Source organism: Oncorhynchus masou, chromosome 18 (genome assembly GCF_036934945.1).
Source record: "Oncorhynchus masou masou isolate Uvic2021 chromosome 18, UVic_Omas_1.1, whole genome shotgun sequence".
Classification (NCBI taxonomy): Eukaryota; Metazoa; Chordata; class Actinopteri; order Salmoniformes; family Salmonidae; genus Oncorhynchus; species Oncorhynchus masou.
In genome coordinates, this window is record NC_088229.1 from 28,207,261 (window position 1) to 28,221,141 (window position 13,881).

General features: G+C 41.0%; 1 protein-coding gene across 2 annotated transcripts in view; it reads left to right on the forward strand.

Annotated features, from left to right (window-relative positions):
- tmco4 (transmembrane and coiled-coil domains 4) overlaps positions 1-13,881 on the forward strand; it is a 17,442-nt gene continuing 3,561 nt past the window's right edge. The window contains exons 1-13 of one of the 2 annotated variants that reach the window (XM_064922812.1): positions 1-160; positions 693-843; positions 1,013-1,187; positions 1,409-1,436; positions 1,543-1,672; positions 2,053-2,150; positions 3,868-4,011; positions 4,182-4,301; positions 4,633-4,797; positions 5,504-5,640; positions 8,353-8,437; positions 8,719-8,836; positions 9,125-9,242. In XM_064922812.1, the coding sequence (XP_064778884.1) occupies positions 109-160; positions 693-843; positions 1,013-1,187; positions 1,409-1,436; positions 1,543-1,672; positions 2,053-2,150; positions 3,868-4,011; positions 4,182-4,301; positions 4,633-4,797; positions 5,504-5,640; positions 8,353-8,437; positions 8,719-8,836; positions 9,125-9,242 (1,521 nt within the window). In that variant the 5' untranslated portion in view covers positions 1-108. The remainder of the gene's footprint in view (positions 161-692; positions 844-1,012; positions 1,188-1,408; positions 1,437-1,542; positions 1,673-2,052; positions 2,151-3,867; positions 4,012-4,181; positions 4,302-4,632; positions 4,798-5,503; positions 5,641-8,352; positions 8,438-8,718; positions 8,837-9,124; positions 9,243-13,881) is intronic. The other variant, XM_064922813.1, reaches the window with a different exon arrangement.

Below are 13,881 nucleotides of genomic sequence, written 5' to 3' on the forward strand. Positions count from 1 at the left end.
CTTGCTTGGACGCGTCAGCTCTTTGGTCAAGTTGCATAAAGTTCATTGAACTTTCAACCACAAGTAGATAATAACAACCTAGCTGAGCCATCATGCTAACAAAGTGAAATGGAGGAGGAAAGATCAAAACAACACTGTTTTAATCCAGTGTTGACTCAAGGTAATCGATCATGTTTTGCATTTATAAAGACACATCTACGTGTCAAAGTGGGGTTGTCTAGCTAGTTAACTTAAACCAGCTAACGTAAGCTAGCTAACTTAACGTTACATAGCTAACGTTAGCTATCTATCCGCCAGCTGTTTCGAACAATGAGTGCACGTTAGCTAGATAACTTGTATCATAGTCCCCAGTCTATTTGGATAGATTGCTAACTAGAACACGTAACTTATTTTTTGTTGTCTAACTAGTTAGCGAACGTACTCATTTGAGGCAGTGTATGGAAGGAGGTAGCTAGCTAGTAAGTTGCTAAATATTTTTTGGGGGACTTATTTTTGCCTGGGTTCAGTGAGTTTCTCCGTGATGCAGGAGAATATTTGTTTTTCATGTAGCTAGCTAGCACATTTTTGTATATTTGTTGTTACCTTTCACTGACTGTTCTAGTGTAGCATCGTTGAAAATGTCAGATGTATCAAACCTTTATCAAGATATGATACATTTTGTACTTGTGTAATAGCAGTAACGTTATCTTCAGATCCAGGGGGGGAGAAGCCCGGTCGAGAAAGGCCGGATGAACCAATCGCTGTGGCAGTTATTGGCAGGCAGCTGACTGAACCAGGGCGCTTTGCCTACGCTGGGCTCTGTGGGGTCTCCTTGGGCCAGCTGTTTCCTGGACCTGAGAACAGGTACTGTACTGCAAGGGTTGCCAAACTGTTTCACATGGGCCCTTTTCAGCATTGGGGAACAATGCAGAGATGGTTGTCCTTCTGTAAGGTTATTTTAATGCATTTGTTCATATGAATATGAACGTCTTGCTGGCTTTGCCTAATCTTTTGTCCTCTAATCATTGTACAGGTGTTTCCGGGAGCTGTACCTGGAGGGACTGGTGCAATGGCTGGGTCTGGACGAGTCAGTGATGCCCGTCATGGGGGCCTTTCTGGCAGGCCTGGGATTCGAGGGCAGCGACACCTTCCTCTCTATCCTTCAGGCTGAGCCACTACTGTCTGCAGGTGCCACTCCCATCACACAGGTGGGTTCGGTCACTGCCCTGCACATATCTAATCAAATGCTGGAATGATTAATCAGTGTATTGGTGATATGACCATGCTCTCTCTTTCTTTTTTGCACAAGTGACTTGCATGTAACTTATTATGTTTGTGGCCCAGCACTTCAAAACAAAGTAAGCTTTGGGCATACTGACACTTCTAAGATCATTCACAAGATCCTTGTGCCATTCTCTCTCACTCACAGGACCTTGTGTCTTTTTCCGTCAAAGATGGTAAGTAGCTTACATTAATTAGTAGTGTTGGCCTTCATCATAACTGGAAAGTTCATAAAGTACTAACAATGTCTCTGAATGTGACCAAAACATACTTTGTCCACAGGCCTGTATGACTCCAGATCACGAGTCCTAATTCGCCATGTCAGCTGTCTACTGCGAGTGTCCCCTCAGCAACTGGAGGAGTTTGAGGCGACGCTGGGCGAACGACTGAGAGAGGGAGTGGTGGAGACCGCGTAAGTGAGGGAGAGAAGAATGAATTAAAATGAATTTCCCTCGTCATGAAGATGTTTAACTAAATAAAATGTTTAACCATGTAGGCGGCAGTGTGATTTTTGCATGGGTAATTACATTCAGTGTACTCTCTTTTTATGTGTCATTGCTTTGCCTCAGGACTGACTACAACAGTAAGTTTGTTTATCCTTTATGGTCTACTTGGTTTGGCTTTTAGTATGGAATGACCCTGTGGTGAAACATGTAACCATAAACTGTAGTACTTCCTTCACATGGTAAACATTGTCTTTGAGAAGCCTATATGAATGCACCAATACATATATTGTTTATAGACATTATGTATCTCACTGTATATTCAGATTGTCTTTCTTTTATCTCTCAGAGAGGAGTCATCTCGGCGACAGACAAAAGAGAGAGGACGCAAATTACGACGCTACCTTCTCATTGGCCTGGCCACTGTGGGTGGAGGAGCTGTGATTGGTCAGTGCTTTTACTTGGGCCAATTGCTAGTATGAGAGGCAACATTGAGAAATTCCCCCACATTGGAAAATTCTGCCATTATTTAATGTACAGTTGAAGTCAGAAGTTTACATACACTTATGTTGGAGTCATTAAAACTATTTTTTCAACAACTCCACAAATGTCTTGTTAATAAACTACAGTTTTGTCAAGTCGGTTAGGACATCTACTTTGTGCATGACACAAGTAATTTTTCCAACAATTGTTTACAGACAGATTATTTCACTTATAATTCACTGTATCACAATTCCAGTGGGTCAGAAGTTTACATATACTAAGTTGACTGTGCTTTTAAACAGCTTGGAAAATTCCAGAAAATGATGTCATGGCTTTAGAAGTTTCTGATAGGCTAATTGACATTATTTGAGTCAATTGGAGGTGTACTTGTGGATGTACTTCAAGGCCTACCTTCAAACTCAGTGCCTCTTTGCTTGACATCATGGGAAAATCAAAAATCAGCTAAGACCTCAGAAACAAAATTGTAGACCTCCACAAGTCTGGTTCATCCTTGGGAGCAATTTCCAAACGCCTGTAGGTACCACGTTCATCTGTACAAATAATAGTACGCAAGTATAAACACCACGCAGCCGCCATACCGTTCAGGAAGGAGACACATTCCGTCTCCTAGAGATGAACGTACTTTGGTGCGAAAAGTGCAAATCAATCCCAGAACAACAGCAAAGGACCTTGTGAAGATGCTGGAGGAAACGGGTAACCAGGTATCTAAATCCACAGTAAAACGAGTCCTATATCGACATAACCTGAAAGGCCGCTCAGCAAGGAAGAAGCCACTGCTCCAAAAACGCCATAAAAAAGCCAGACTACGATTTTCAACTGCACATAGGGACAAAGATCGTACTTTTTGGAGAAATATCCTCTGGTCTGACGAAACAAAAATAGAACTGTTTGGCTGTAATGACCATCTTTATGTTTGGAGAGAAAGGGGGGGGCTTGCAAACCGAAGAACACCATCCCAACTGTGAAGCATGGAGGTGGCAGTATCATGTTGTGTGGGTGCTTTGCTGCAGGAGGGACTGATGCACTTCACAAAATAGATGGCATCATGAGGAAGTAAAATGATGTGAATATATTGAAGCAACATCTCAAGACATCAGTCAGGAAGTTAAAGCTTGGTCGCAAATGGGTCTTCCAAATGGCCAAATGGCCAATGACCCCAAGCATACTTCCAAAGTTGTCAAAATGGTTTAAGGACAACAAAGTAAAGGTATTGGAGTGGACATCACAAAGCCCTGACCTCAATCCTATAGAAAATTTGTGAGCGGAACTAAAAAAGTGTGTGTGAGCAAGGAGGCAAATCCTACTCAGTTACAGCAGCTCTGTCAGGAGGAATGGGCCAAAATTCACCCAACTTATTGTGGGAAGCTTGTGGAAGGCTACACGAAATGTTTGACCCACGTTAAACAATTTTAAAGGCAATACAATTAGTATTTGGTAGCATGTAAACTTCTGACCCACTGGGAATGTGATGAAAGAAATCAAAGCTGAAATAAATCATTCTCTACTATTATTCTGACATTTCACATTCTTAAAATAAAGTGGTAATCCTAACTGACCTTAGACCATGAATTTTTACTAGGATTAAATGTCAGGAATTGTGAAAAACTGAGTTTAAATGTATTTAGCTAAGGTGTATTTAAACTTTCGACTTTAACTGTAGGTGTGACGGGCGGGTTGGCGGCGCCACTGGTGGCGGCGGGGGCATCGGCCGTACTAGGGGCAGGAGGGGCGGCTGTTCTGGGCTCAGCCACTGGCATCGCCATCATGGCCTCCCTGTTTGGAGCAGCAGGGGCTGGCTTAACTGGTGAGATCACTGGTAGATGAAGGGACTTTGGCAGTGTATGAAGATAGTTGGTCTTGGTTTTTTTTGGTGATAGTTTGTCTACTTTTTACATTTTTTGTTTGAGATCAGAATGTCTTTCTTTTGATCATTAACCTTATTTTCTCACTCGCTCTTTCTCTGTCTCTCGCTAGGCTATAAGATGAATAAGCGGGTGGGAGCAATAGAGGAGTTTGAGTTTCTGCCACTGAGCTCAGGGAAGCACCTACACCTGACTGTGGCTGTGACCGGCTGGCTGTGCACTGGAAAATACAGTGAGCAAGCATAACCTCTCACCAGTCTCACTTTAGAATTTACCATCAATAATACTAACATCAAACTGTGTCCACATACACTGACTGCCACTTAAAAACTACCAAGGTCATCTACTGTACATACTTTACAAACCCATGGAGGCAAAATGTAGGAGAATCTTGACGGAACAGAAAGTTGCAATGTTATTCATAACACCATATGATATCGGTATAGATATAGATTTTCCGTATCGGTGTCTATCACTATTACAACTAATAGTTTCATGGGACGCACACTTACCGGTATCCACTTTGCTGAACTCCCACTTCCTGTCCCCTCTCCCACCCTCAGGTTCTTTCCAGGCTCCTTGGTGCAGTCTGGGTGCGTGCGGGGAGCAGTACTGTCTGGTGTGGGAGTCTCGTTTCCTTCGGGACCTGGGTTCCACCATGGCTGCTCTTCTCGACGGCCTGGTCAGCATAGTGGCCCAGGAGGCCCTCAAGTATACCGTACTGTCAGGTGGGTAATCACACCACGCCTCCCCATCAGAACATGCCTCACCCCTGGCTAGTTGTTTAAAAAAAAATGTAGAGTGGAATTCCACTGAATTGTACAGATTTGTATTTATTTAATTAGACAGATATTGCATTGAAATGAGGGAAGACATAGAGGGATACATTCAGAGAAGCTGGTTGAACAGACGATACCTTATGTTGATCTTGTCAAGGGGAGGCATATTTTTATGGGTTACAATATCTTGTGCTGAAAATGCCATCAATAGGGATGACACGTCGTGATGCGGAGGCTTGTCTGGTAGAACGTCGGCAACAGCTGTTAGAAAGAAGCCTGAGGGTTCCTTTGATATTTGTGTGGGTGGAAATAAGGGGCCATGTGAGTTTATATGCAAGCAATGTGACTAAGTTAAATGAGCCTTTGTTTGGTTGAATAGGATTTTGTAGTAGGCTACACCATTGAGAATTCTTTCCGGTTTCACCCAGGAGTTCAACAACCAACTTTGAACATGCCCCTCACTCAATTAATCCTGCACTGTAGAAACAAAGTCTAAATACATTTTTGTTTAAAGTAAAACTTTTCCATGAACATAGCAAGTTTGATTGTTGAATTCCAACCAGCATCCTAAATTGAGTGTTGTCCTCCAGTCTCATAGATAGCCTAGTAACCCTCCACTACTGAGAAGCTCTTTCCCCTACTTGTCCCTGTCTAGGTATTGTGACTGCTCTTACGTGGCCTGCCTCTCTGCTCGCGGTGGCCAGTGTTATAGACAATCCATGGTCTGTGTGTCTTAGTCGCTCAGCCGAGGTGGGAAAACACCTCGCTCAGGTGCTGAGGAGTAGGCAGCAGGTACGCTTCTCACTACTGACAACAGCTGCCACCACACACCAGCATGACCGCTCAGTAGGATTCAATCCCGTTGAAACAGGGATCTCTTGTTAATTACATAAGTAAATACGTTTAAGGATGGATGAAATATAGATTTACAGTGCCCTCTAATTATTGGGACAGTGAAGCATTTTTTTCTTTATTTGGCTCTATACTTCAAAGGTTTGGATATGAAATCAAATAATGACTGAGGTTAAAGTGCAGGCTGTCACCTTTAATTTGAGGGTCTTTACACCCATTATGGGTGAACCGTTTCGATATTACAGCACTTTTTGTACATAGACCCCCCCAGTGGAGCAAAAGTATTGGGACAAATTCACTTGTGTATCATTATTCACGACTCATTCAGGGTTATCTGTAATCATGGTAGCATCTATAGTGGGGCAAAAAAGTATTTAGTCAGCCACCAATTGTGCAAGTTCTCCCACTTAAAAAGATGAGAGGCCTGTAATTTTCATCATAGGTACACTTCAACTATGACAGACAAAATGAGAAAAGAAAATCCTGAAAATCTCATTGTAGGATTTTTAATGAATTTATTTGCAAATTTAAAATAAAAGTGACTCCAAAATGGCACAGTACATTATTTACCATTACTTTCTGTTGGGCACAAAATCATCTGAAACAACCAAAACAAAGAGTCACAGGCTTGATGTAGTCGTTGCATGCTATGAATATGGAAACATATACTTTTTACTACACAAGTGCATTTGTACCAATACTTTCTGATGTACAAGACTGCTGTAATTTCTAAATCCTTCACCTGATATGGATGAAAATACCCTAAAATTAAAGCTGACAGTCTGCACTTTAACCTTATAGTCATTGTTTGATTTCAAATCCTAACTTTTGGAGTATAGAGCCAAAAGAAGAAAAATGCTTCACTGTCCAAATAATTACGGAGACACTGTAGCTGTAATTGGGGCTTGGCGATACATCAAATTAATAAAAATGATGAGATGTATTTGAAATATCTTGATATCGCAATAATGGAGTTTTATTTAATTTTTGTATGAGCGTTAATGTCCACTTGTTCTCATGTCTATTTGTCTCGTCTCCTTCACTTCTTCTGCTGTGACTGTGCACCTTCCCATTTACACACACACCAAGCCCCTGCCACTCACAACAACAAAGAAGAGAGCTCACTTCTTCCTCTCTGACAAACGGTTTCAACTTGCTATTTGCAATTGAGGTTTGGTCACACAGAATAGGTCACATGGTCACCGAAAGACATTGAGACATGATTTTACTTTAAAAGAACTTAACCTTTCGAACAATGCCCTTTTTCTGTCTCAACTCTTCAAATTGCACTCAGAACAGACACTACTAAAACAGGAGCATCAATTAACATTGGTTCTGGAAAATGAGTGCGCAGTTTGAACAAAGTGGACAGGCTAGCATGCTGTTCAAACAGTTGGAGATGGACAGAGGGGTGTGTTCATAACAGTTCAGCTGTTCTACCTTGTTAGCTTGCAAACAGTGTGCATTAGTCTCCTGAGTGGCACAGCGGTTTAAGGCACTGCATCTCAGTGCAAGAGGCGTCACTACAGTACCTGGTTCGAATTCAGGCTGTTTCACCTCTGGCTGTGATTGGGAGTCCCACAGGGTGGTGCACAATTGGCCCAGTGTCGTCTTGGGTAGGCCGTCATTGTAAATAAAATAAAAATTCTTAACTGACTTGCCTAGTTAAATAAAGGTATTTTTCAGGGAGATCTGCTATTGGCTCCTTGATTTGTCGCTAGATTATGTTTTTCAGTGACGACGTCACAGCACAAATTTGCCTTGCTGCGGTCCCCGACGTAGATTTTCACCCCCATCCCTTGTGCTTCTACACCTGTGTGTGCGAAGTTGCTGTGACTTCTGTTGCACAGACAGCTTCTCCTGCTCTCATTTGTGGCAGAATTGGGAAAGTGGGAAAAGTTGTTGAATACTTTTCAAAACCAGTAGTAACCTTTGGTGTCATAACTCCCTGAAGGCAGCCTGAAAAAGTAATTGAATTTGTTGCTAGAGTCTTACCAATACAAGTTGCTGGGGGGGTATGAAAACTCACAAAATATATTGACAACATTGCTAATTTGGTTTAACTTGAAATATAAAGATGAGCTGGCTACTCACAAGCACGTGGGCTTGTGCTTGAGAGATTGTTTGAGACCTGTTATTGTTTTAAATGCCTGCTACAAGAAGTTATTCGTTATTAGTGACTGCATTATGCATGGTTCTGGTTAAATATGAGACAAAAAGGGCATTTTCATAGCCAGATCAGTGATTTTTGCAAAAATGCTGGTTTAAACCATTTTAATAAAAATAATTAAATTATTAGTGGGTCTTATGGTTGTGGAAGGATTATTTATCCTAGGTATAATTTCACAAGCACTGAATTCATTAGATTATTGCAGACTGTTTGAAATGCAGTGTGTAAAAATATTGTGAAAATCCTGTAAATTAAAATTAAATCCAGATATGATTTTTATGCCATATCGCTGAGCCCTAGCTGTAATTGTCATTGGAGTTTGAACATTCACATTGAAGGTTTTACAATGGACATATCTTTATACAACTAAAGTTAGATTTTAAAGATTTTTTGCTGTAGATGTGTTTACAATTATCTGGATTTTGAAAGCCTGTGTCATGATGTTTGTTGTGTCAACAAATCAGCATTGGTGTTTTTTAAAGGGAAAGCGTCCTGTCAGTCTCATTGGCTTCAGTCTTGGAGCGAGGGTTATCTACTTCTGCCTTCAGGAACTTGCCAAAGATCAAGGTACAGCAAGCACACTAAACCCTTGCCTGACTTTATACATACTATAGAGTGTAACAAGCCTAACAATCGTCAAATTGTATTGTTGCATTTAACTGAAATGCCTTCAGAGATTTTGCATAATCATCTAGGTATGCTTATGATCTATTAATCAAAATATTCATTTTTGTGAGATTTTTGCCAGATACATGTCACCGCTTCCACACACACACACACACAACTGCAATACAGAACTGTTCAAATTAACAATATCTCTTTTTCTATCCTGTTGTACATGGTCTCAGATTGTGAGGGCGTGGTGGAGGATGTTGTCCTATTGGGTGCCCCAGTAGATGGCACCGCCCAAGCCTGGGAGAGAATGGTCAAGGTGGTCGCTGGGAAGATAGTGAATGGATACTGCAGGTGAGAAAGACATCCCATCATACCTTTGGGGGTGAGATTGTTGTCTTGGTGACGCAAAATATGTATACAGCAAGTTTTGAATTTGAGCTTTGTCAACTAAAAATATTAATGTATATGACCATTTCAAAATGAGAAAAATGTAATAAATATTTTCATATGCATGCATTCTTTATCTACTAGGAATGGCATAAGTATGCATATAAATTATTTAGTCTCTTCATTGATAAAGAGCACATTCATGATACAAAGGTGCTGTGGTTTTTATTAATTGGTCCATCAACCTGTCAGAGGGGACTGGCTACTGGGATACGTGTACAGGGGTTCGTCGGCACAGCTGTCTGTTGCAGGGCTTCAGCCAATCAGCTTGAATGATCGCCGCATATTCAACGTGGATCTATCTTCTGTGGTGAGTTACACTATTGTACCTCAAATAGTCATTTCCAAATGAAAAGTGGCAGCTTTTACATGACATTGCATGACACTAGGTTTCAGCTTAGTCCATTTATTTTCTATCCAACAACAAGCTTTTGTTATTGCACTGACTGTTGTTTAGCACTGACTGTTGTTGTTTAGCACATGCTGCTTAACAAAATAATTTGCCTGAAGTCACTGACTACCAGCTGTAAGCAGATGGAGAATTCACACATCACTGTGCAGTACCGACTCGCCTGGTGATTTTTATTTTTTAATTCACCTTTTTTGAACTTTTCTTGGATATGTGGGACGGTCGCGTCCCACCTGGCAAACATCCAGTGAAAATGAGGAGCGCCAAATTGAAATAAATTACTATAAAATTAAACTTTCAAGAAATCACACATACAATTCACCAAATTAAAGCTATGCTTGTTGTGCATCCAGCCAGCATGTCAGATTTCAAAAAGGCTTTACAGCGAAAACATAATATGCTATTATCTGAGTATAGCACCTCTGCAAACAAACACAGACGATCATATTTCAACCCGCCAGGCGTGACACAAAATGTAGAAATAAAGATATATTTCATGCCTTACCTTTGAAGATCTTCCTCTTTTGGCACTCCAATACTTTCCCGTAAGCGTCACAAATGGCCATTTTGCTTGATTAATTCCATTGATATCTATCCAAAATGTCCATTTATTTGGCGCATTTGATTCTGATAAACACCGGTTCCAAAACGCGCGACATGACTGCAAAATATCTCAAAAGTTACTTGTAATCTTTTTCCAAACATTTCAAATAACATTCCTGATACATCTTTAGGTATTTTTTAACGTAAATAATAGATTAAATTTAAGACGGGATAAACTGTTTCATACCGGAGAAAAAGAAAGTGGAGCGTGCTGTTCAGGTCGCACGCCTCTAACAAAGAGTACACTTCCCTCAAGCTTCATTCTGAACAGTGTTACTTCTTCTTTTCTCAAAGGAAAAACCTCAACCAATATCTAAAGACGTTTGACATCCAGTGGAAGCAATAGGAACTGCAAGCCTGCCCCTTAGAAATCTGGAACCTCAAAAAAAGTGACCTCAAAAAAAAAAAAAATCTGAATGGTTTGTCCTCGGGGTTTCGCCTGCCAAATAAGTTATGTTATACTCACAGACATCATTCAAACAGTTTTAGAAACTTAAGAGGGTTTTCTATCCAAATGTACTAATAATATGCATATCTTAGGTTCTGGGCCTGGGTAGCAGGCAGTTTACTTTGGACACGCATTTCATACGGATGTGAAAATACTGCCCCCTATCCCAATAAAGTTAACCAGGTAGGCCAGTTGAGAACAAGTTCTCATTTACAACTGTGACCTGGCCTAGATGGAGCAAAGCAGTGCGACACAAGCAACACAGTTACACATGGGATAAACAAACGTACAGTCAAAAACACAATAGAAAAGTCTCTATATACAGTGTGTGCAAATGAGGTAAGGCAATAAATAGGCCATAGTGGCGAAATAATTTCAATTTAGCAATTAAACAGTGGAGTGATAGATGTGCAGAAGATGAATGTGCAAGTAGAGATACTGGGGTGCAAAGGAACTAAAACAACAATATGGGGATGAGGTAGTTGGGTGGGCTATTTACAGATGGGCTATGTACAGGTGCAATGATCGGTAAGCTGCTCTGACAGCTGTCGCTTAAAGTAATTTCGGGAGATGTAAGTCTCCAGCTTCAGTGATTTTTGCAATTTGTTCCAGTCATTGGCAGTATAGAACTGGAAGGAACGGCAGCCAAAGGAGGAGTTGGCTTTAGGGGTGACTTGTGAAATATACCTGCTAGAGCACATGCTACGGGTGGGTGCTGCTATGGTAACCAGTGAGCTGAGATAAGGTGGGGCTTTACCAAGCAAAGACTTACAGATGACCTGGAGCCAGTGGGTTTGGCGACAAATATGAAGCGAGGGCCACCCAACAAGAGCATACAGGTCTCAGTGGTGGATAGTACAGTGGGGCAAAAGTATTTAGACAGCCACCAATTGTGCAAGTTCTCCCACTTAAAAAGATGAGAGAGACCTGTAATTTTCATCATAGGTACACTTTAACTATGACAGACAAAATTAGAAAACAAAATCCAGAAAATCACATTGTAGGATTTTTAATGAATTTATTTGCAAATTATGGTGGAAAATAAGTATTTGGTCAATAACAAAAGATTATCTCAATACTTTGTTATATACCCTTTGTTGGCAATGACAGACGTTTTCTGTAAGTCTTCACAAGGTTTTCACACACTGTTGCTGGTATTTTGGCCCATTCCTCCATGCAGATCTCCTCTAGAGCAGTGATGTTTTGGGGCTGTTGCTGGGCAACACGGACTTTCAACTCCCTCCAAAGATTTTCTATGTGGCTGAGATCTGGAGACTGGCTAGGCCACTCCAGGACCTTGAAATGCTTCTTACGAAGCCACTCCTTCGTTGCCCGGGTGGTGTGTTTGGGATCATTGTCATGCTGAAAGACCCAGCCACGTTTCATCTTCAATGGCCTGGCTGATGGAAGGAGGTTTTCACTCAAAATCTCACGATACATGGCCCCATTCATTCTTTCCTTTACACGGATCAGTCGTCCTGGTCCCTTTGCAGATAAACAGCCCCAAAGCATGATGTTTCCACCTCCATGCTTCACAGTAGGTATGGTGTTCTTTGGATGCAACTCAGCATTCTTTGTCCTCCAAACACGACGAGTTGAGTTTTTACCAAAAAGTTCTATTTTGGTTTCATCTGACCATATGACATTCTCCCAATCTTCTTCTGGATCATCCAAATGCTCTCTAGCAAACTTCAGACGGGCCTGGGCATGTACTGGCTTAAGCAGGTGGAGCCCCAGATTGAGGGAGATTATCAGTAGTCTTGTATGTCTTCCATTTCCTAATAATTGCTCCCATAGTTGATTTCTTCAAACCAAGCTGCTTACCTATTGCAGATTCAGTCTTCCCAGCCTGGTGCAGGTCTACAATTTTGTTTCTGGTGTCCTTTGACAGCTCTTTGGTCTTTGCCATAGTGGAGTTTGGAGTGTGACTGTTTGAGGTTGGGGACAGGTGTATTTTATACTGATAACAAGTTCAAACAGGTGCCATTAATACAGGTAACGAGTGGAGGACAGCAGAGTCTCTTAAAGAAGAAGTTACAGGTCTGTGAGAGCCAAAAATCTTGCTTGTTTGTAGGTGACCAAATACTTATTTTCCACCATAATTTGCAAATAAATTCATAAAAAATCCTACAATGTTTTTTCCTTATTTTGTCTGTCATAGCTGAAGTGTACCTATGATGAAAATTACAGGCCTCTCATCTTTTTAAGTGGGAGAACTTGCACAATTGGTGGCTGACTAAATACTTTTTTGCCCCACTGTATATGGGGCTTTGGTGACAAAACGGGTGGCACTGTGATAGACTACATTCAATTTGCTAGGTAGAGTGTTGGAGGATATTTTGTAAATGACATCACCAAAGTCAAGGATCGGTAGGATAGTCAGTTTTACGAGGGTATGTTCGGCTGTATGAGTGAAGGATGCTTTGTAGCAAAATTCTAGATTTAATTTTGGATTAGAGATGCTTAATGTGTGTCTGGAAGGAGAGTTTACAGTCTAACCAGACACCTAGGTATTTGTAGTTGTCCACTGTTACAGGAATTAAATTCCTCTGTTTTAATACCCAATTAAAATTAAACACTGTCAATTCCTAAGAATTTGTAAGACTCTTATTTGTATAAAATGGACAGAGACCAGTCTTTGAAATCAACCAGCTGCGTTTATTCTCGAGAGTACTGCCCGTGATACATATTATCACAGGTTATAAACTGAAAATGACGTCATCGTTTTCTAACTGTTCCGTCTCTTCTTGACATTGGTACAAAGGCTGTATAGTTCTCAAGCCTTCCCACATCATCTAGAGCCAAGGCCAGCCTGTGTAGATAAGCATTCTAGCCAGTCTGGCGATATAGTTAATTCATTTCTACCAAGGAACAGACAGTCATTGTTCTAATTCTTGATTATATTTACACACATTATATTCAGTACTAGGATTAAAAAGAAAATGCATACATATACAGTAGCATAATAGTATTATGATTAGTCAGTCCTGATTGAAATTTATACATAATTAGTCATTATTGATAAAAATTCCCTTAACATCCACATATTCAGAACCGTCCAGAGTAGTGATGCTAGACGGGTAGGCGTGTGCGGGCAGCGATCGGTTGAAGAGCATGAATTTAGTTTTGCTTGCATTTTAGAGCAGTTGGAGACCACGGAAGGAGTGTTTTATGGCATTGAAGCTCGTCTGGAGGTTTGTTAACACAGTGTCCAAAGAAGGGCCAGAAGTATACAGAATGGTGTTGTCTGCGTAGAGGTGGATCAGAGAATCACCAGCAGCAAGAGCGACATCATTGATATATACAGAGAAAAGACTCGGCCCGAGATTTAAACCCTGTGGCACCCCCATAGACTGCCAGAGGTCCAGACAACAGGCCCTCCGATTTGACACACTGAACTTTATCTGAGAAGTAGTTGGTGAACCAGGCGAGGCAGTAACTTTGAGAAACCAAGGCTATTGAGTCTGCCGATAAGAATGCGGTGATTGA